The 22,702-nt window shown below is 37.0% G+C and overlaps 1 protein-coding gene across 1 annotated transcript; it reads left to right on the top strand.

Annotated features, from left to right (window-relative positions):
• The first annotated feature begins 10,019 nt into the window (after positions 1–10,019).
• On the top strand, positions 10,020–21,713 carry LOC149844532 (uncharacterized). The gene is made up of 2 exons (XM_089997242.1): positions 10,020–10,485; positions 21,291–21,713. Exons 1-2 carry the CDS (start codon positions 10,219–10,221, stop codon positions 21,573–21,575), a joined length of 552 nt encoding a protein of 183 aa, XP_089853368.1. The 5' UTR covers positions 10,020–10,218; the 3' UTR covers positions 21,576–21,713.
• The last annotated feature ends 989 nt before the right edge of the window (positions 21,714–22,702 follow it).

Below are 22,702 nucleotides of genomic sequence, written 5' to 3'. Positions count from 1 at the left end.
CCCTTATGTCACCCTTACAGGTAGGATGGTGGATAGAGGCCTATCTCCGGCCACTATCATCGACTAGGTGGGCACCCTTGGACTAGTCTCGTTCGATGTGAGGCTATTGGACGCAGGCTGACCGGTGGTATGACATTGTTTCACCAAAAATGATAAGAGAATGGAGGGAGAGGGGTGCAAAATGCTCTCTCTGTTTGTTCTCGACAGAGGGAGGACCATCGACGGCACGCCTTCTATCAGTGGGGCAGGTTCCCAATGGCAAGGGTTATCTAGTATGAACCAGCCACACAGAATCCTGTTGGTGGGAGATTGTTGTCACGCCAGTGATTGAAGGAAAAGAGAAGAGGGAGAGGCAGAAGATGCCCTCTTCAGGTGCTACCGTCAGAGAACGTCCCATTGTTGGTCGAGTTTCACATGAATGTATTCACTTCCTTGGCTGATTTGAGAGTTGCTTGTCTTCGATAAGCATTTATTTCAACACAACATAATTTTATTGTATTTGTATGAGTTGTCTTTGATGGGTCATTTTTTTAGACATCATTCTATCACTTCAACTCAGCAAATCATTGCATGTTGACCCTCTTGCAACTTATGCACCCTCTAAGCGATCAACAAGACTTTGTCGTTGAGTCAAAAAAATATCGTCTGCAATGATGTCATTTTTTAAGTGTATCTTGGCTTTCGACCACGATCTCTTTGCTGCTTTCTTTATTTTTGTTTCCTAATATCAAAAACATGGTCAGGACTTCAACTTTGGTACCAACTGATGTAAATCGAAGGGAATCAACTTAGGAAAAAAATCTATGCTAGGCTACTCTTACTGAAAAATCTAAAAAAGCAAGAAAATATGAGAAATTCAAAAAATTTGCTGGAAAATAACTGAAAATTAAAAAACAAGAATTAATAAAATTTATCTATCTTCAAACTCTAAACAGAGCTCTCAGCCTTTTATATAACCCAAGTAAACTACAAAACTCTATAACCTCTTAAAAAGATAAAATTTATCTTAATTAAGATATGAATCAGGCATAAGGATCCAATATCAATTACAAAATAACTTAAATATGAAAAATGATCCAAATGATAAAAATATTCAAAAACATCAAAATGAATCCAAATAGATCCTTATGGACTTGGGTCTTCTGCTGTGCTCCTGCATCAAGTCTTAAAAAATTCATGCCCTTTTCCCACCAAAAAACATTTTTCCTCTCATAGGAATGAAACAGTACTAGAAGAGAAAGTTATTGGGCATGAAAGTTTATCTGATCAATCTGAACCTTATATGTGTTTGACATGGTTTTATGTCTAGGGAGAGCAAATCAGGTCAAGGTACCATGGATGTCATCCTTCATCAAGATGAGTGGCACCCTAAAGTTGTCAAAAAGGATGGCCCCCACTTGTATGGGTTCCACAAAAACTTTGGATGTTGTTCACTTTTTGGATAAACGACGTCAGAGTTGAAAAATAGATGGTTGAGATTCGTCCAAAATAAAAATCTTTTGATGGTTCTGGGGTTCCATTCATTTTGATGACAAATGACATCCAAGGTACCTTGGACAGTTTCTTGTCCCAGTGTAGACACAAAAATTTTGACCAAGTCATTTCATGTTAGAGTCCCATACTAAAATCATGTCTTTTCAGCCTATTTTAAAGTTCTACTAACTTCAACTTCATTTTTGTCCTTTAAATCTACATCTTTAAAGTTTTTATCCAAAAGAAAAATAAAACTAAAGGATCTCGATTTTTAAAATAAGCCAAAAATCAAGTCAATAGAAAGTTATAGCTAAAACAACGTGACTTCTTTAGTAAAAAAAACTAATTTTTAGGTAGGGACCACTTTGAGTGCATTTTTTACCACAAAAATTATCTAATTTGATTTTTTTACTTAAAAGGTTAACTAAAGCTGATGATGTTAGCTTTTCAACTCATTCAAAATCACCCAAAAATGATATACAGATAGAAAGTTATGGCTGAAACAAGTTAGCCTATCGGGGCTATTTTACCCAAGTTTGCTTACGACAACTCCAAAAATGATGAATTGTCATTAGCGGCTACACCGAAAAAATGTTGACGATAATTAACATGTCATCAAGGGTCTAAAAAATGAATAGTTGTCATGAGAGATCAAGAGTTATCGTTAGAGGTTTTCAATGATGACACATAAACTTGTCATTAAGGCTATAATTGTCGTCAAAGATCAAGAATTATTGTCAGATGTTTCTAATGATGACACCTCAATTTATCGTTAAGGCTATAGTTGTCATCAGATGTCAAGAATTATCATCAAAGGTTTCGAATGATGACACCTCAACTTGTCATTAAGGCTATAGTTGTTGTCAGATGTCAATAATTATCGTCTGAGTTCTTCTCTAACGATAACTAACTTGTCATGAAGGCTAAAGTTATTGTCATTGCCACTTGTCATCAGTCACTTTTTTTAGCATCTTTGAGATGCGATTTTCCTTCTTAACCTTCCAAAATCGCATTTGTTAACATTTTCATTCTTAAACACCCTTTACTTAGCTAAAATTTCCCTCAAAAGCAACAAACCTTGGACGAATCTCATCCTTTCGTTCAAAGGCAACCCATTTAGAAGTTGTCTATCTAGATGGATCCTAAATATGTAAGAAACGTATTTGGATCCACCTAACAAATTATAAATAGGGAGCCACCCCCTATTTCAGCATTGGGTTTTTGTTCCTTCTAACACTATCACTCTGTTGAAATCCTGACCGACCCTGACCTAGCTTAGCCGACCTAGCCTAGGACCTAGATCTCTTGCTTCACCTATCTTTTTAGAGCTCGTGCCTAGCCAAAGTACCAAACAAAAATAAAAAACAAAAAAATCATTTTTTTGGGATACATAGACAAGAGAGGACAATGCAACTTGTCCTGTTCGCGAACATGCATGGACATCCCAATGCATCTTGTGCATGCGCGTCCACGATTCAAACACCCCTTATGTGACACAAGTCAATCACATGACAACATTTCGAGTGAGCTCAAAATGTTGTCATGTGGTTGGCTTGAGGGATCACTTAGGCGATCCCTAGATCTGCAATTCTGCACTATTCATAACCATATCTTAGTTGTTTGGATATGAACCAGCCTATGACTTTTTGCACATTGGGCTTCATTGGGATCTATGTGGTAGGTTAAGGTTGGACGTATGGTTCGCCCCGACCACTGGATGAAAAAATGAGAGTCATTCTCCCACACTCCATTTTCTCATGTTTGTTTTGAAGTGAAAGAATAGAATGCATGAGAATCATTCTCTCAATTTGGATGAAAAATTAATTTTTATGAGACTTAAACAAATGTTACTTAGATTTTCTATGTAAACATTCCATTTTCTAGCATTGGCTCTAAGGGAGGGGTCCTAGACTCAGAGTTTTACGTTGTTGGCATGACAACCGTAAGTATGGCAGACTGAGCCAGTGTGACCAGGTCTTGTGTCAGGTGTGTCTTCTTTGGGTTATAAATAAAATAAAAAAACATTTCATTTTGCACATGTCACAGTGACATGTCATGCATCATGAGTGACGCACGTTGGACATGCTATAATAGCACCTGTGAAGACTAATTTTTATAGTTTAAATATTTTAGTATTATTTAATAAAAACATTTATATATATATATATATATATATATATATATACATCAAACATCATTTTTTATTATTTAAAACATGAAAAATCAATATCAATCTATCATATTTTTTAAAACAATTTGACACTCACTTATCGAGTAATGGGTAGGTGTCTGATGCTTTTTGTGCTTACCGTGTGTCTATCGAGCTTTGAAAGGATTGTTTCTATTTTTTTCTAAAATTTGACCATACAAATGTGATCTACATGCTTGATTTTATGGGAATCGACTTTTGGATCGTCTAATTCTAACACCAAGTTAGTTTTTTATAAGATTAAAAAATTGATGGTCTATAATTTTAAAAAATATTTAATGCTTAAAAAATCATTTTTTTTCTCAAAAAACATTATCCAAGTGTAATTTCCTAGCAAATCAATCATAAAGAACATATCTGTAGGGTCAAATTTTTGAAAAATAACCTAAAAACCCTTATCCACTAGTGGTAGGCATGTGGTAGACACAAAAAGTGTCAGACACCTACCCATTTTCCCTCACTTATCAAACTCTACTTGCATGTTGGCTCTTACATGTATTCTTGTGACATAGTTTTCTACCCATCTTATGCAAGATCTAGCTCCAGGATTAAGGATCTAAATGGGCTGGAGTTTAGACTTGGTTATAAACTGGATGCAACTCTTACTATCAGATCTAGATAATATGTATCTAAATCTAGGTTGGATTCAAAAGAAATGAGTTTGGGTTTAGTCGAATTCAAATTGGAACTCGCCCAATCGGGTAAATATACATGTTTAAATCAACTCAAGAGCCACATAAAAATCAATTATTCAATCTTTTTCATAATACAAGTACTACAAAGTGTCAGAAGTATACTTGTTAAAAGACAAAAAGATAAGTCCAGATGTGAAGATAAGGATAATCAAGAAGATTAGAGAATAACAACATTTGGAAATAATGTTATCAAGTATCCCCAAGACAAGCAGTCTATTTGTAACAAAATCCTCGAAAATAGGCAAGTTGAAAAGTCATTGAAGTCTTGCCATATCCTTAATGTATGTCTATATAGATGAATGAGAATCAACCCTCCCTCTTAAGATTTCAAATCTTTGAGAGTGGGCTTTGTGGATGTAGGACTTTGCATTTAACCGAACCACGTAATCTTGTGTGTTTCTTCGTTCTTTGTTTGATCCTAATTTTCTCATATAATATTAGAGCTAGCAAATATTCTCTGATCTCTGAGATTATTGTGACTTTGTCATACTCCTTGTTGAAGACAGTCGACGATATGCTTCTTTCCTCACTTCTCAGCTCGATCTTGTTTTACATCAATGTCAAGTTCAATAGCTTTTGTCTTTAACTTCAGGATCCTCCAGCAACAATTACTTGTCTGGTATGAGCAGTTCTCAATCTATTATTCAACTTTCTAATTCTCTGTATCATTTGCTTTCAATTAAACTCAATGTTGAGAATTATCTGATCTGGGAATCCTAGTTCACATCCATTCTGATCTCCCTTGATCTAATGGAATTTGTTGATGGAAGCGGACTTGTTCCATCAAAGTTCAAAAAAGGATCAAATGATCTCAATTATGAGTATGTTGATTGACTTAGGCATGATCAAACTTTGCTAAGTTGGATATTGTCATCTTTTATCAAACAAATCCATAGCCAAATAGTGGGCTTAACTTCGTCATTCGAAGTTTGGAGTGCCTTGAAGTCATCATATGCTGCACACTCTAGATCTAGAGTGATGCAATTGAAATCGTAATTTCAAGACATAAAGAAAGGCTCTAAATTTATTGATGAATATTTTTAAAATTTAAAGGTCATCGCTCATCAATTGACCATAGCATCAAAACCTGTTGGAGAAGATGATATGATTATGTAGATTCTAAAAAGTCTTCCAAATGAGTATCTAACTTCTAAATCCTTTATTGAGGCAAGATTTGATCTTGTCTCATTGAATGAACTTCACGGGATGTTATTGATTTAAGAAGCTCGATTCAATGAATATAAAGAAAGAGGTACTGAAAATATTAGCCATGTTGCCAATATGGCTTCTAAACCAATTTTTGGCAACCAAAACATAAACTACAACAACCGTGGGAGAGGTGATCATGGTGGATTTCAAGGAAGGTCTCGTGGTCATGGTAGATCAAATAATGTTGGGAACTTCTATCATAATAATTGTCCTCATCTCATATGCCAGATTTGTGAAAAAACATGCCATTTTGCCAAAACATGTTATCAATATACTAACCTTCTTCAAGGAAAATCTGGTCCACCACAGGCATATATAGCTACTCCAGGAAATGGTCAGGCATAAGAGTATGGTTAGGTGCAACAGTTTCTTGATGACAACTAGTACCCAAACTTTGGTGCTACACACTATAGTACTATTAACATCAACAATTTGTCCATGCATTCAGAATACTCAGGTGATGATGGCATCAAAATCAGTGATGGAACATGTTTGAACATCAATCACATGGGCTCTCTTAATCTTTCTATTCAGTTAGTTATGAAAGATGTTTTACATGTACCTAAAATGACTAGAACTTTATTATCAGTACAAACACTAGCTCAAGATAATGACATATTTTTTTAGTTTCATTGTGATTTTTGGTATGTAAAGGATCATCATACAGGGAAGATTATGCTGCAAGGCTCAAGCAATGATGGGTATTATCAATTGAACAAGCAACGAACATGAGAATAAAGAGGCTCTAAGTGGAGAGTGGGTCAATCTTGACATATGGCATCATCAATTAGGTCATCCTGCTACAAAAATAGTTTAGCATGTTTTTTATTCTTTTGACATTTCATATGATAAAGTTTATTTGAATAATGTGTGTGAAGCATGCCAAGAAGGGAAGAGTCATAATCTTCCATTTCAAAAAAAATCTAGTTATGTGCTTCACCCACTTGAAAAAATCTATTCTGACGTTTGGAGACACTCTCCTATTTTGAGTGCAGACGGTTTTAGGTACTATGTTATTTTTATTGATGCATTCTCTAAATATGTGTGGATCTATTTCCTGAAAAACAAATTTGATGTTATGCATGCTTTTCGAGCATTTAAAACCCATGTTGAAAATGTTACGGGTTTCAAAATCAAATATCTCCACTCCGACTAGGGAGGAGAATTTCAAAGCCTAGCCAAGTTCCTTTTTTGAATGTGAGATCAGACACCGAGTCTCTTGTTTGCATAATCATAATCAAAATGGGTCAACAAAACATAAACATCAACATGTTATCGATGCAGGCTTGACCATGATGGCGCAAGCAGAGGTACAACCTAAATTCTAGTCATATGCCTTCTCCACAATTGTGTTCTTGATAAAATGTACTCCATAAAAAAATTTGGATTTCAAAATGCTTATTGAGATTTTTCACAAATCAAAACTAAATTATCAATTTTTTAAAGTGCTTAGCAACACTTGTTATCCCTTATTGAGACCTTATAGAAAATATAAGCTTGAGTACAAGTCATCCAAATGCGTGTTTCTCGAATATGCTCCACGACATCATGGATACTATTTATAGATTTAAAAAATGGCAGAATTTACACCTCACATCATGTTATTTTTTATGAATCATGCTTTCCGTTTAAAGGCCACTTACCTTCATCTCACAAGCCTACAAACTCTGAGATTGTTCACTTACCTATGTTGATTTCAACTCCTTTTGTCTCAAATTTTTCCAACACATCAAATTCATCTCCAAATTTTAGCTTTGCAATCTCCCACTAGACCTCAACCAAAATCTAATGATCAATCTCAAATCCATAATAGTGATCCCCATTCACCTGAAGTCTCACATGTAGCTAAATTACCTATAGCTGAATTTCCTATAGCCGAGTTACCTTCTCCATCAAATACTTCAAGATCTGAACTCATTCCTCCAATTAGATCTCATCCCATGAAAACAAGGTTCCAAGATGAAACTCTAAAACCTAAGGCATATCAAGTCACTCAACACCCTATTCTTGAAGCTCTCATTTGAGTTTTACTTCTTGATCACGAACCCATCACCTATAAAGAAGCCCATCAAAATCCTAAGTGGCATGAGGCAATGGAGTTGGAATATTAATGAAAAACAATATTTGGACTCTTGTTCTTCTAGAAGTTGTCAAGCATATTGTCATATGCAAATGGATATACAAAATCAAGCGCATGGCAGATGAAAGTTTGGAAAGGTATAAAGCTCATCTTGTGATAAAGGGGCACAACCAGTTCGAAGGCCTGGACTATTTTGAGACATTTAGTCCAACCATTCGTATCATGCTGACCATGGCTATCAGTAACAGTTGGGTCATTAAAAACCTAGATGTCTAAAATGCTTTTCTTCGTGGTTTTCTCTTAGAAGATATGTATATGGGTCAACCTCAAGGTTTTCAAAATCCAAATCATCTTAATTATGTTTGCAAATTACAGAGAGCTCTCTATGGTTTAAAACAAGCTCCACGAGCTTAGTTCTTAAGACAGTTCATATATGTTTTCTTTGGGATTTGGAGCCAAAATCGACACATCATTGTTTATCTACAAGTCAATTGGGGTAATTGTGTTCATCTGGTATATGTTGATAATATAATTATCACATTTCAAAACTAGGAACAAAATTTGCTCTAAAAGACCTAGGGTTGATTCACTATTTCTTGGGTATTAAAACTTCTCGATCAAAGGATACATTGGTTTTGTCTCAATAGATGTACATTTTAAATCTTATCCCTTGTGTATCTTTGTAGGGATCTAAACTTGTTTCAACTCCCATGGCCACTTCTCCTTCTCTTACGGCAGAAACAAGATCATCATTCAAGGATCCATCTCTATACAAAAGCGTTGTAGGAGCTCTTCAATATACCACCACGACTCATCTTGATATTTCATTGGTTGTTAATAGAGTTTGTCAATACATGCATGCCCCCACAAACACCCATTGGAATGCATCAAAGCATATTCTTTGATACTTGAAAGGAACTCTTGACTATGGAATAGTTCTCTCAACATCAAAAGATTTGAATATCTCTACTTTCTCATATTCCGACTGGGTAGGATGTCCAGATGACAAAAAATCTACGGGAGGATACTCTATTCTTATTGGTTAGAACTTAGTTTTATTGAGCTCCAAAAAGCAAGCCACTGTTGCCAAACCAAGCACCGAGTCTGAATATCGTGCTCTTGCCAATGCCACAAATGAAATAATGTAGATACAAAATATGCTTCAAGAACTCAGAATTCATTTCAAGGTTCCACCTACTTTATTGTGTGATAATATTGGAGCTCCGTACCTTGCAGCTCATCCAATGTTTCATAACAGGAGTAAGCATATTGAAATCAATATACATTTTGTTCGTGAAAGAATATCAAGAGGTCAACTTCAAGTGAAATATATCGCGACCAAAGATAAGTGGTTGATATTTTTACCAAGCCGCTTTTTGTTGATCGGTTCAAGCTGTTATGTGACAAACTCAACGTGACTTCAGCCCCGTTGAACTTGCGGGAGGCCGTTGAAAGATAAAAAGATAAGTGCAGACGTGAAGATAAGGATAATCAATAAGATTTGAGAATAACAACATTAAGAAATAATGTTGTCAAACATCCTCAAGGTAGAATCATCCAAAATAGGCAAGATGAAAAGTCGTTGAAATCTTGCCATATCCTTAAGGTATGCCTATATAGATGAATGAACCACATAATCCCGTGTGTTTCTTTGTTGTTTATTTGATCTTAATTTTCTCATACTACTATATATTCAAACTAAATGGACCCAACATCCAGCAATCTTTAAAATTTGGATCCATTGTCAGGTCAATCTGACCCGACCCATATTAAAGTTATTTGCATCCATAACCAAGATCCACCACAGATCATAGTCTGCCTTTTCATATCCAACTCTAACCTTGATCTGACTGGGATCCATTGCATAAATCAATGAGTCGTGTTTGACCTGGGCTCAACCCGTACTGAACCTATAGGGTCAGGTTATGGTAATAAAGAAAGAAGGCTGATTAGATTCGGGGTTGGATCCGAAGTTTCAATTAGCATATGGAACCAGGTATGTTTTGTGAAATTTCATACCAGCCAGACTCAAGTCTGATCTGGATTCTAATCAAGATCCATGATTTTTCAATGTAAAAAAAGTTTAAAAATATTATTTTATTTGGTTTGGATCGGATCTGGTTTATGTAATCCTTATAAGGCTCGGGTATGGATTTTTTTCCTATAGTAAATCCGACTGGACCTGGGTCCAGATCTGGTACGGGCACCTCAGGCTCAGAGTCAGATCCGGGTTTGGACCTACCTAAGTCCAAACCAGATCCGACCTATTGACGCCCCTGCATAAACGCCTTGATGGACTCGAGCCATATCCATGTATATATAATGTATATATAGGATCATCTTCTTCCCTCCATGGGAGGCTCGTTTTGAAAACCTATATACATGTATATATAGGATCAGAGACCCCTTTCCGGGCCTCTCTATCTCAGAGTTCTTCAGAAACCCTAACCCCGAAAACCCTAGATTGGCACCAGTAAAAGGAGAGAGAGAGAGAGGGAGGTGTGACTCTATGCGAAAGGGTAGGGAAGGGAAGAAGAATTAGGGTTCCGGCCATGTCTAGGTTAAAGATCGGGCCGGAATCGGAGTTGAAGATGGTTCCGGCGCCGGATCATAAGCTCGAGGTGCAGCGGAACCTCGTTCCGTTGTCATCGGCGGCTTCGGCCGGGACAAACGCTATGGTTGAGTACAGTAAACCAGTCCCAAAGGAGGAGGAAGAGGATCTGGAGGTGAAGCTGCGAAGAATCCTCGATCACGTCCCTGTTCGTGTGAGCAACACTTCCGGCAGTTCCGCCGGCTCTGGCTCTGGCGACTTCCACCAGGTTTGCGGACTCGCGATCTATCTTTCTGAATTGGATTTCCCCCCTCTTTTCTGCGGAATGCATTTTCTTGGTTCGGAACTCTAGTTTTAGGAATTTCGATCTTGGGATTTTGGTACCCTAGAATCTACATGTGGGTGGTTTGCGATATCGGCTCTGTGTTAGACCAAGAATATGGGTTACTCTTAATTGAAACCGGATTATGCTTATTTCACTTACTTTAGTGAATTTTTTTCCTATGGAGTTTGAAAAGAAATTTGTAGGTATTCACGAAAAAGAAGAAATTTGTAGGCATTGAAAAAACAAAAGAAATTTGTTTTGGAATCTCCGCGATGAGATGTAATATTTTCTTGTGTTGTACGTTTTTCACTATTCTCAATTTTTGAATGTTTTGCAGTGATACGCAAACTGAAAACGGGCTGTTTGATATGCTCAATCATGCATTAACGTGTGAATTGGTTACAATGTTTGGAGTGGTGCGGTCATTATTGAATTGCTACCGTACACCTGATTACTTTCTTATTCGTTGTATCTTGTATATGTGCTACTAGTAAAGAAGGAAAAACCATCAGTGCAATGTAAAGCTGGATATCAAGCTTTGTTTCAGTAGTATTTTCCCATTATTGTGTTTTTCAACAGGCGATGGATTTCACAAGGAGATGCATTGCATTGTCATGTCATTGACGAAACATATGGTCCAGATGCATGCTTTCGTACTGATTCTGACACTTTACTCCTCAAAACTCAAAAGTTAAAATATCATAAAAAAGGAAAGATTTAAAAAATTCAAAAAGTGGGAGGGAGTGTTGTGCTTTATCTTGCTGCAATTACATGGGAACCACTAAAGGTCAATAATTGTGCAATAAGTAAATCTTGATTTTAGGGTTTTCCATGTGGAAGAAAGCAAGAAAACAAGAGGAGAAGAGGGTGGGGTGGGGAGGGATAGTGGAAGATTAGAAAAAGACGTGTAGGGAATGAAAGGAAAGAGGAAGAGATTGGTAGAGGAGAGAAGAAAAACGGGGGGAAACAATGGGAAGATAAAGTAAATGAAGGCGATGCAACATCTATTTTATGCTCATTTTTTGTTTTTTCTTATGGATCTGATTGTCACACACATGCATTACTTTGTGTGTGCACTTATATATCATAGCTAGAAATATCTCCTATTTTGAAAATATTTCTGTGCAAATCTGAATGGAGCACACAGGAACAGAGAGAGAGAGAGAGAGAGAGTCGATAATTCATTTTAGGGCTAATCTCCTCTAGTTTAAATAGAGGAGATTAGTCTAAGGATAAAATTACACATGGGCCCCTCATTATATATAAAATACCAAAACACTACTTAAGAATAAAAAGGACTTCAGACGACTAATCTTAACACTCCCCCTCAAGCTGGAGCATAGATAACAATCATGCTCAGCTTGTTGCAACATTTTGAGAAACTCGGCCTAGCCAGAGGCTTTGTAAAGATATCTGCAACTTGGTCCTCCGAGTTTAGATGCTTGGTAGAGATATGGTCAGCTTGAACCATATATCTTATGTAATGACAATCAACTTCAATATGTTTTGTTCTCTCATGAAATACAAGATTATTCGCTATATATGTAGCCGCCTTGTTGTCACACATCATTACCATAGGCGATGAAACCTTCACTTGAAGATCATTTAGTACAGTTCGAACCCACATCAATTCAGTTGTTGTTTCTGTGGTAGATTTTCTATCTTCTATAGATCCAGCATAATCAGTATCAGAGTAAGCAACTATCTCAAGGGTCCCCCCTTTATTGAAAAATAGTCCTTTTCTGGGAGAGGATTTTAAATACCTGAGTATCATTATTGCAACATTCTAGTGTACCTCAGTCGGTTTGTCCATGAATTGGCTAACCTTACTTACTGCTAAAGCAATATCAGGTCTAGTCACTGTCACATATAGTAGTTTTCCTACTAGTGAGCGATAGCTTTTGCTATCAACAGGTTTTGACCCCTCTTCCGATAACTGAACTTTGTGATCCATGAGAATATTTGTTGGTTTAGCTACCAACATTCCTGTCTCTTTTAATAAATCAAGAACGTATTTCCGTTGAGACAAAACCATACCTTCACTGTTCCTGACAACTTCTATGCCCAGAAAGTATCTAAGTGGACCAAGATCTTTTGTAATAAAATGTTTTTGAAGATGAGACTTTGTAGCTGCAATATCTTTCATATCATCTACTGTAAGAATGATGTCATTCACATATATCACCATAACAACTAGACTTGAGCTAGTTTTCTTAATAAATAACGTGTGGTCTGATGTTGACCTGTTAAAGCCAAATTTTGACATTACTTCAAACAACTTTTGAAACCATGCACGAGGACTTTGCTTAAGACCATATATCGCCTTTCTTAATTTGCACACCTTTTGACACTTCCCCTCAACCTCGAACCCAGGAGGTTGTTACATGTAAACTATCTCAGGCAAATCCCCATATAGGAAAGCATTTTTCACATCTAATTGACACAAGCTCCATCCATGGTGAACAACGACGGAGAGAACAAGACGGATGATACCCATCCGTGCAACGGGAGAAAATGTTTCAAAGAAATCAACACCATATGTCTGAGTATAACCTTTTGCTACTAATCTAGCCGTGTATCTCTCAATCGAACCATTTGAGTTGTACTTGATGGTATATACCCATTTACATCCAACAATGTCTGCATCCAATGGAGGATCGACCAGGTCCCATGTCTGTTGAGACAATAGGGCATCCATTTCATCTTGCATTGCCTGCTTCCACCTACTGTCGAGCATTGCTTGTTGATAGCTTAGAGGAATAGTTTCAACAGATAAGGCTGAAATAAAAGCTTTCATCTGGTTTCGAATTCTGGCATCAGACACAAACTGAGACATAGGATATAAGGTACATTTTCGTGTCCCTTTCCGTAAGGCGATTGGCCTGTTATCATCAACATGAAGGTCACAGTTATCAAGAGTACTTACCTCAGGATAAAAAGAAGGTGAAGGCATGGGAGGAGGTGGAGCTCTACGCACATATACCAATGGAGGATTATGAAACCGTGAGGAAAGTGGAGTTGTGCTTGGTAATTGTGGTACATATTCCAAAGGAAATGGAGGGACAGGAAGAGGAAAGGAGTCATCTTGATCCACTTGCATCTGAGCACCAGTACTAGAATAATATGGAATGGACTCCAAGAAAGATACATCTGCACTGACATACTCCCGACGGGAATTCGGTTCATAACATCGATACCCCTTTTGATTTTTGGGATACCCGATAAACATACATTTAGTTGCTTGAGCTGCTAATTTATCACGGTCAGGACCAAGTCTATGCACGAAGCAAACACATCCAAAAACCTTGGGTGAGAGAGAAAAAAGCGGAGCATTAGGATACAAGATGTGCAAAAGAATTTTATCTTCCACGGATGGCGATGGCATGCGATTGATTAGATAACAAGCTGTGATAATTGCATCACCCCAATATGACGCAGGAACATTGGATTGAATTATAAGGGTACGAGCAACATCAAGGAGGTGCATGTGTTTTCGCTCAGCTACCTGATTTTGCTGAGAAGTATAGGCACAAGAGGTTTGAGGCTGAATGCCATGGTCTTGATAAAATTGCACCAAGGCTTTGTTTTTAAACTCAAGAGCATTATCAGTGCGAATAATCTTGACAGCAGATTCAAACTGAGTTTTTATTTCAATAACTAGAGATTTGATAATACTAGGAACTTCAGACCTTTCTTTTATTAAGAATACCCAAGACAACTTAGAAAAATCATCAACAATAACAAGATAATATCGACACTGAGTCCTGATAGGAATTTTACTAGGACCCCATACATCAGAATTAAGAAGTTCAAAGACCTTATGACTGGACTGACTCTGACTAGAAGGAAACGAACTCCGATGATGCTTTTCCAACTGACATGCTTCACACTGAAATGATGTAGTAGACAAAATTTGAGGAATGACATGACAAAGCTTTGACAATGAATGATGACCAAGACAACAATGCCACTGAACAGGACTCGAGGAACAATTGACTGCAACATGAATGTTTCCCACTGGATGATGTAGGTAGTAGACTTCATTTTCTTCATAGCCTCCACCAATCTTCTTTCCCGTCTGCAATTCTGAAAATGACAACCCACAGGATCAAATATCACTCTACAATTTAGTTCTTTTATAAGACAACTCACGGAGAGTAAACTTTGAGGAAATGAAGGAGCACGAAGGACATTTTTCAATTGCAAGAAGGAAGATATAGAAACATTCCCCTGACCAACAACCGGAGAGGAACTCCCATCTGCTAATGAGACTCATCGATGTGCAGTAATATCTTTTAGATCTGAAAAAAAAATGAGAGATGCTACATAGATGTCTGGATGCACCAGAATCAATAACCCACTTACTATCATTGAGATGAAGATGATCCTCTATTGAGTAGGTCACACCAACTACAGGAGAAGAGGAACTTGAAGGGCGATGAGGTATCAATTCATCATATTCTGCACGACTTAGGGTAATACAATCACTAGGAGAAGAAGTCTCATTTGCATTTGCTGTTTCTAGTTTTGTGACATTAGCTTTTGGAACATTAGGCTTCGATGCCGGAAGAGCAGGCCGTCCATGTTTATCCCAGCAACGATCTTCTAAATGTTCGGATTTTTCGCAAAAAGTACATTAAAGTTTACCTCTACCTCTCATGCCTCTTCCACGACCTCGTCCTCTAATATTCAGAGTATTTTCATGTCCATAACCAGATGGAACAACTAGAGCAGATGTTTGGGATATAGGATGAGATTGTGGAAGAGAAATGGCTAGTCTACTCAAGCGATTGTATGCATCAACAAGAGTAGGCACATCAGATCCAGTCAACATTTGGACTTAAGCAACAAAGAATTCTGAAGATAAGCTTGTGAGGAACCGAGCAAACATAGTATGTTCTTGATGATCCTTTTGCTTTGAACAACAAAGAGGTCTATGAACATTAAGTCTTTTAAAAGCTACTTTAACTGATGCATAGTACTGGGCCAAGGTCTGATCTCCGTGTTGCAAATTATATATCTCTTGTTCGACTTGTAAGATACGACTTACATTAGTCTCTTGAGTATACGTATCTCGAAGGATGTCCCACATCTGTTTAGCTGTATTATAATAAATTAGACCATCTACAATGTGAGGTTCAACACTATTCATGATCCATGACATAACTATGTCATTATCTTCATCCCAAGTAATATATTTTTTCACTTTTATCATTCGGTTCAATTTCCAACAAAATATGTTTTCTACGATGTCCAGAAATCGACATCATAAATGTTCTTGACCACCTGGCATAATTTACTTCATTTAATTTCACGAAAGAGCCGTAAGAGAAGGGATTTGCAAATGCTTTATATTCTCCAATAGCCTCATTCTTAGAATCGAATTTCTGAGTTTCACCCATAATAAAAGAATTGCTAACTCAGGAGATATTGTTGATTACTCTGCTGCAATACACGACCAAAAAAAATTTATCACAGGTTCACAAAAAAATTAATCGATCAGATTTCCTCTCCAACCTATTTAGAGTCCAAATCTGGATACTACACGACCACAAAATTATCTCAAACACACTGCAGAAACCACGACACCACCAGAAACAGCACCAGAGACGGTGATGAACCACGACACCTGATCTGAAATCAGATTTGAACAACCCTTTATAAATCCAAAAGGAACTTAAAGAAAATTAATTCGCCACGACACCTATGTCACAAAAAAAACTTTTAATCGATGATTTTGTTCTGAGCACATCTCAGACAACATACTCTTCATGATACAGGTTTCATGGCAACACCAAATCATTAGAAACAAACTACTTCTGACATCCATAATCATGAAAATCCAGATCCACAAATGAATAAAATAAATTTTATTCAACCCACTCAGATTCGATGAAAAAAAATCACGGCCTTTTCACGTCACCCATATTTGTCGCTACTTGATCTAGATGAGAAAAAAAGAGGCTTTTAGATCTGATTACAGATCTGTGTCATGACAAATGACAGACATCAAATCTGCACACTCGTAAAAAAAATATTCATGCACACCTTTTTTTTCTTTTTCACTTGAGCTTTTGTGCAGACCGAAGAAGTGCTCACTCTCCCCAAGACCTATTGCTCTGATACCATGTGCAAATCTGAATGGAGCACACAAGAACCGAAAGAGAGAGAGAGAGAGAGAGAGAGAGAGAGAGAGAGAGTCGATTCATTTTAGGGCTAATCTCTAGTTTAAATAGAGGAGATTAGTCTAAGGATAAAATTACACATGGGTCCCTCATTATATATAAAATACCAAAACACTACTTAAGAATAAAAAGGACTTCAGACGACTAATCTTAACAATTTCTATATTATGAGATTTTCGGAAGATGATGGGAAAGATGGTCTTTTTAAAAATATTCACATATCCGGTTTGTCACAAGATCATAACGAGCATTTTTTTTTGCTTTTATTTCTTCTTTAATTCTCACTTTCCATTACTTTTGATTGTATTTATCAGATTCTTCAATTTGAGTCAAATTTTCACTATTCAGTGAATTGGCTACATGGTTCACACTCCAAACTAAATGGGAGAATGCTTCCATAAGTCTTGCACTTAAACCAATGAATGAGTACTTTTCTTGTTTTTAATTTGCAAAAATAATAATCTCTAGAGAACATGGTTCACACTCCAAACTAAATGGGAGCATGGTGTATGTTGTTTGCTGATGATGTTGTTTTGATTGATGAGTCTAGAGCTGGGGTTAATGCCAAGTTATAATTATGGAGACAGACACTGGAAGCAAGAGGTTTTAAGTTGAGTAGGAGTAAGACAGAATATATGGAATGTCGGTTTAGTAAGCAACGAAGTAGTGATGGAAGTGTAGTGAAGCTTGGTGAGCAAGAAATACCGGTGGATGATTGTTTCAAATATTTGGGATCTATCATTTAAAAGTATGGAGAAATTGATGGAGATGTAAATCATAGGATAAAGGTTGGGTGGATGAAATGGAAAAGTGCAACTGGAGTGTTGTGCGATCGTAGAATGCCATTGCGGTTGAAGGGAAAGTTTTATAGGACAATTATTAGGCCCACTTTACTATATGGTACAGAATGTTGGGCTGCCAAGAGACATCATATTCAAAAAATGAGTGTAGCTGAGATGCGTATGCTTAGATTGATGTGTGGAAATACAATAAAAGATAAGATTCAGAACGAAGATATACGTAAGAAGGTAGGCGTTGCACCCATTGAAAATAAGATGAGAGAGAATCATTTACGGTGGTTTGGACATATTCGGCGAAGGCCTAATGATGCTCCAGTTAGAAGGATGGAGAAATGGGAAAATATATTAGTTAAAAGAGGTCGGGGTAGGCCTAGGAAGACTTGGAGGGAAATGATAGGAAAGGATATGAATGCTTTGAACCTCACCGAGGACATGGCATTGGATAGAAATGATTGGAGGAGAAGGATTCATGTGGAAGACCCAAAATGATTTTCTTTGTTGGTTCATCTCGCCGACCCCAATTGTTTTGGAATGAAGGCGTAGTTGTTGTTGTAATAATCTGTAGAGCCTGAAGGTTTGACTTTTCCAGAGGAAGAATTATATGTCAAATTTCACCTAATCTTATATGTACATCTATGCAAGTAAAGGGGCGTGAATCCTATAAATACACATAAATCTAGAAATAAGCATTGGAAACTTACACACACGTGCATAGTATGTACATGTGTATGTATGTATGCAAGCATGCATGTCTTATTATGTCTTATAAGTGTCTATATTCAAGGTCAAAGTTAGATGCATGGACATACACACATCATAATTTATTCAGTAAATTCCTTCAAGTTCATTGATTTTGATGTTTACCGTATGAACTATCTCTAGGCAAATCCTCTTGTTTGGCCTTGTCACACTCTCTGATTCCTATCAACTACAGGGAAAACATGCTGTCTTGTGCATGTTGTTTTGCTGAAACAAATGTATAAGATGAAGCATGTCGTTTTGTCGTTGTGCATATGCTGTTCTTTGTGCCTTTCTCTAATCTATACGTGCCTTAAAAAATATGTGATATTTGACCTTTAAATTTATATGGTTTATACAATTCAAGATTCACAGCATGGAGTAGTTAAATATATCATGGGAATAATTGCCATATTATCAGTGATAGTTGTTTTTTCTTTTTCAATCTCTCCTGCATTATCTTTCTGGAGCTAATTTCTGCTCTTCTGCTCTTCAATCTTACTTTTTCACTACCTAATTTAAAATCTTGTTTAATTTGGCTTCAGCTGTTGTCCAGCTTGTTCACTTATTCAGCTTTAAGATTGCATTTCTTCGGGATACTCTGCAAGAATTCTGTTTGTAGATATTCCCTAAGCATTTGCAATTTCCATAATCATGTCCACAATTACATTCTTGTCAACTAAAATAAATCACAATGAATAACTTATGCTTTTTTTGCATGTTATTTGGTGAAATCTTTTCTGGCAATCAATACTAGATGCCATTATGAACATGCTGACTGTGTTACCAACTACATGCAAAGTGTGATTTCTCAACCAAATGCAATCATTTAGGTAGCCTGGTTTATTGAAAAAAACATCTAATTGAGCGGTGTGACGAATGTGATCATAAATAACATCTTGAACGAAAATTCCATGGTAGCAAACTTGAAATTTGGTCAGCAGTTCCTTTATTCATTCTAACTCTCATATCTGAACTTATTTGCTTATGTGGCTACCTAGACATTACATTGCTTTGATCAAAATAGTCTACATTCATATACGTTGTTCAGATAAAATGTATCATGTGTGACCTCAATGTAAAGATTCTAGCCATCTTTTTTAGCTTTTATGTCTTCTTTGTCCCCTTCACGTAGTCTTCGACATTTTCCACTCAAATTAAGACCAAAGCATGCATGCCTGTACAGTAGATTTTATCTTCAATCTTCGACCTACCGAAGGATTATGCCACATGGATACTCCATTTTGACTCCCGTTCGGTATCCCCTTGTATATTAGTTACATTTAAAACTTCATGCAAACCGCTGTATCCCTGTATCTTCAGCTGTATCCATGTGACATAGCCTAAGGGATATGATGGACATGGGTATGGTATACAGCACATATATACTTGGTATGACATACACTGACACACAATGACATGGATGTATGCGTAAGCGCGCATACACCCATGTGTGTGTGTGTCTTGAGGTGGTGTTATTATGTGACATGGAGATGCTTGATACAAGATTACAGCTTGTAAACATATAGATATGGCTGTACACACAACTCTAGACACTTGTATCATTGTATGCATGTACATGTGCACACAGTGTTATTATGTGACATGGAGATGCTTGATACAAGATTACAGCTTGTAAACATATAGATATGGCTGTACACACAACTCTAGACACTTGTATCATTGTATGCATGTACATGTGCACACACACCTGCATGTGGTATGTGCATTATTGTGTATGTGAATTTACTAATCTTTAAATAATAAATTCAAGCTGAAAATTGTAATATACAATTATACATAAGCAATGACATTTTAAAAGAACATAACTGAAAAAATAGATGCTCAAGAACAAAAGAAGCCATGGATGAAGCAAGGGATATGGAGTTGACCTTGTTTGACATAGGTTTCACTGTCTATAAATTGGTGTGGTGTCTTCTGTCTGTTTTGACCTTGCTTTGTATCAACAGAGGATATGCTTGTCAAGGGAAGTGTTTCTGTGACATATATCAATGGTGATAAGACCCTTAGTAGCCTATTTCAATCTTATGGCCTTTCTTAGTTGCTTGTAGTATGTATTGAATTATCCAAGCATCATACTGTTGATCAAGTAAATTTGTCATGTTTTTTTCCATTCCTGTATTGGAAAACCATTGTGCATATAAATTTCTATTAATAATTGTTCAAAAGTAATGCTTGTTCTATTACCATTCATTGCTAATAGCATCTCATCAACTTAATGCTCAAGCATTTTCGGATGAGAGTCATCTCTCTCTCTCTCTCACACACACACACACACATGCACGCACTCACACCCATGTGAAGCTGTAATGCTTTTATATAAGCTCTGGCTATATACGATGATAAATTGATTAGAATTTTCTGAGAATTAGCTGGGTTGATGGATTCTTTCTCATTACCAATAATGTTAAGTGTCACAATGTTTTGACTTGAATCCATTCCTCTTGGCTTGTCTTTATCAAAAAATATTACCAATGTTACTCTGAAAGACATTTTTAGGAGCTGCTGGGACTAGGAACGTGACAATGAGGTTGGTCCTCTTCACCAATCTGGCATAGAAGGCATGCATAGATCAACAATGCTTTGAGTTCTAACCAAACCCTTCTCATTCCTAGCAGTGGCTTAACCTATACCAGAATGTCAGTCCTTTGGTATTCGCTTACCAAAATGTCACCCCTAGATCTAATTGAATCCCTTGACAATAAATTGGATGTCAAAAGGAGCGCATGCCTGAATATTTTTGGTCTTTTGTACATGTCCACATCTATTGCCATATCTGTCAAATTACCTGTGATTATCTTGAACAATAGGGTTTATTGAAAAACAACTATTTTGAGAATGGGATTGGTGGTTTTTTGTAGGATTCATGTTAAAACTTCTGAGAATGTTTGGATTTATGATGTGGCACTTAGCATTATGGACATTTTCATTTTACCTTTAAGCATTTTGATCCGTTCTTGACACGACACCGAGTTGTTTCCATTGCACATTCTGGTTGGAACAGTATCGACAAATGAGACGGAAGGAGCAGGACAGGCTTTCACGGATGGACGTTGACTACCAGAGGAGGAAAGAACTAACGGAATTTAGCATGAGAAGAGAAGAAAGATTGAAAGCTGCAGAAGAACGGACTGCAAAGAAGCGTCTGAAAAGGCAGAAGAAGAAGCAGAGAAAGAAACAGAAAGGAAATAATTCAGATGTTCAGGCAGGTGAGCTGAAAGAATCTTCAGCCATGTCTGGAGAAGAGTCTTCACACGAAAGTTCTGCTGACGATGAGGAGCAAAAGTAAGCATATAATCCTCAGATAGGGTTTTCCCTAAAATGTTCTTTATAAAAAAGGTGCACTCCAATAACTTCATGTGTAAAATGTAACACAAGGTGCACTGCACATGCATTAACTTAATGCTTTTCATAGATGTTGGGAACATCCAACTTGTTTATAGCTCAAGGGTATCGACAATTTGTCCCAGACAAACTCGTGTTGGACACATTGTCCCAAAAGAGTTGTCGGTTATATATATAGCTCATGGATCAGCACTCACAACTGTGGCAAACGGCAGTTTACAGTCAAAATGTAGCATGCTAAACGAACCAAGCTACTTGCGGCTCGGCTTGGTTGAGCTCATATATAGCTTGTTCGGAGATATGAGCAGCTTGTATAGTATAAATCAGTCGAGCATGGATAATGGGTTTCGGCTTGGCTCGTATAGGCTTGTTTAGATGGGCTTATATGGTATTAAAGTGTGATGATGCGTAAAATTTTGGCATGTTATGATCTGACCCCCTTTGATATGGGATCTACAGAAAGCAGGTCAAGTATATTGGGTTTCATGGGAAATAGATAAATTGGGTCGAGTCATGCCCAATTCTAAATGTATCTATTTATCTCATTCTAACCCAAATACTTTCATTATTTGTTACGAATTTGACCATTTAGAAAACAAATATTGTTTTATGTACCATATCTGACCCAAATACTTTGGTCGGATCTCAATAGGATAAAGATCTGACCCACTTGTAGGGATGCTGCCGCATAGGAGTTGGTGTCTCGTTTGATAGAGAGAGATTGCTTAAAGTTCCTGTCTCCCAACTATCAGGGTGGGTGAAGTTGCTTCATTAAGTTCAACAGCATATTGTTGGTAGAATTGAATGAGAGAGAGAGAGAGAGAGAGAGAGAGAGAGAGAGCTTGTGCGTCATGCCAATATCCGGAATTTCTCAAAGACGGGATCGAGGATATGAGATCTCATATAAAAGGGTGAGATAAATCCAAAATCCGAGAACGCTCGAGATATTGGTATTTCAGCTTAGCTTACTTTTTTTTTTGTGGATAAGAGAGTCCCCTATCCAGAAAACGGGGGTAAGCTGTGAAATTAGTGCATGCACCAAAACCTAAAATTTGAGTTTGAGACTTTTTC

This window comes from Nuphar pumila, chromosome 2 (assembly GCF_984573655.1).
Source record: "Nuphar pumila chromosome 2, dmNupPumi1.hap1.1, whole genome shotgun sequence".
Classification (NCBI taxonomy): Eukaryota; Viridiplantae; Streptophyta; class Magnoliopsida; order Nymphaeales; family Nymphaeaceae; genus Nuphar; species Nuphar pumila.
This window is presented reverse-complemented; position numbering and strand designations above follow the sequence as displayed.

Excerpts from the sequence above, each read along its gene's own strand:
- LOC149844532 (XM_089997242.1), top strand. The coding sequence starts at position 10,219 with ATGTCTAGGTTAAAGATCGGGCCGGAATCGGAGTTGAAGATGGTTCCG. Across the intron at positions 10,486-21,290 it reads GCTCTGGCGACTTCCACCAG|TATCGACAAATGAGACGGAA; the intron begins GTTTGCGGACTC and ends TGGTTGGAACAG.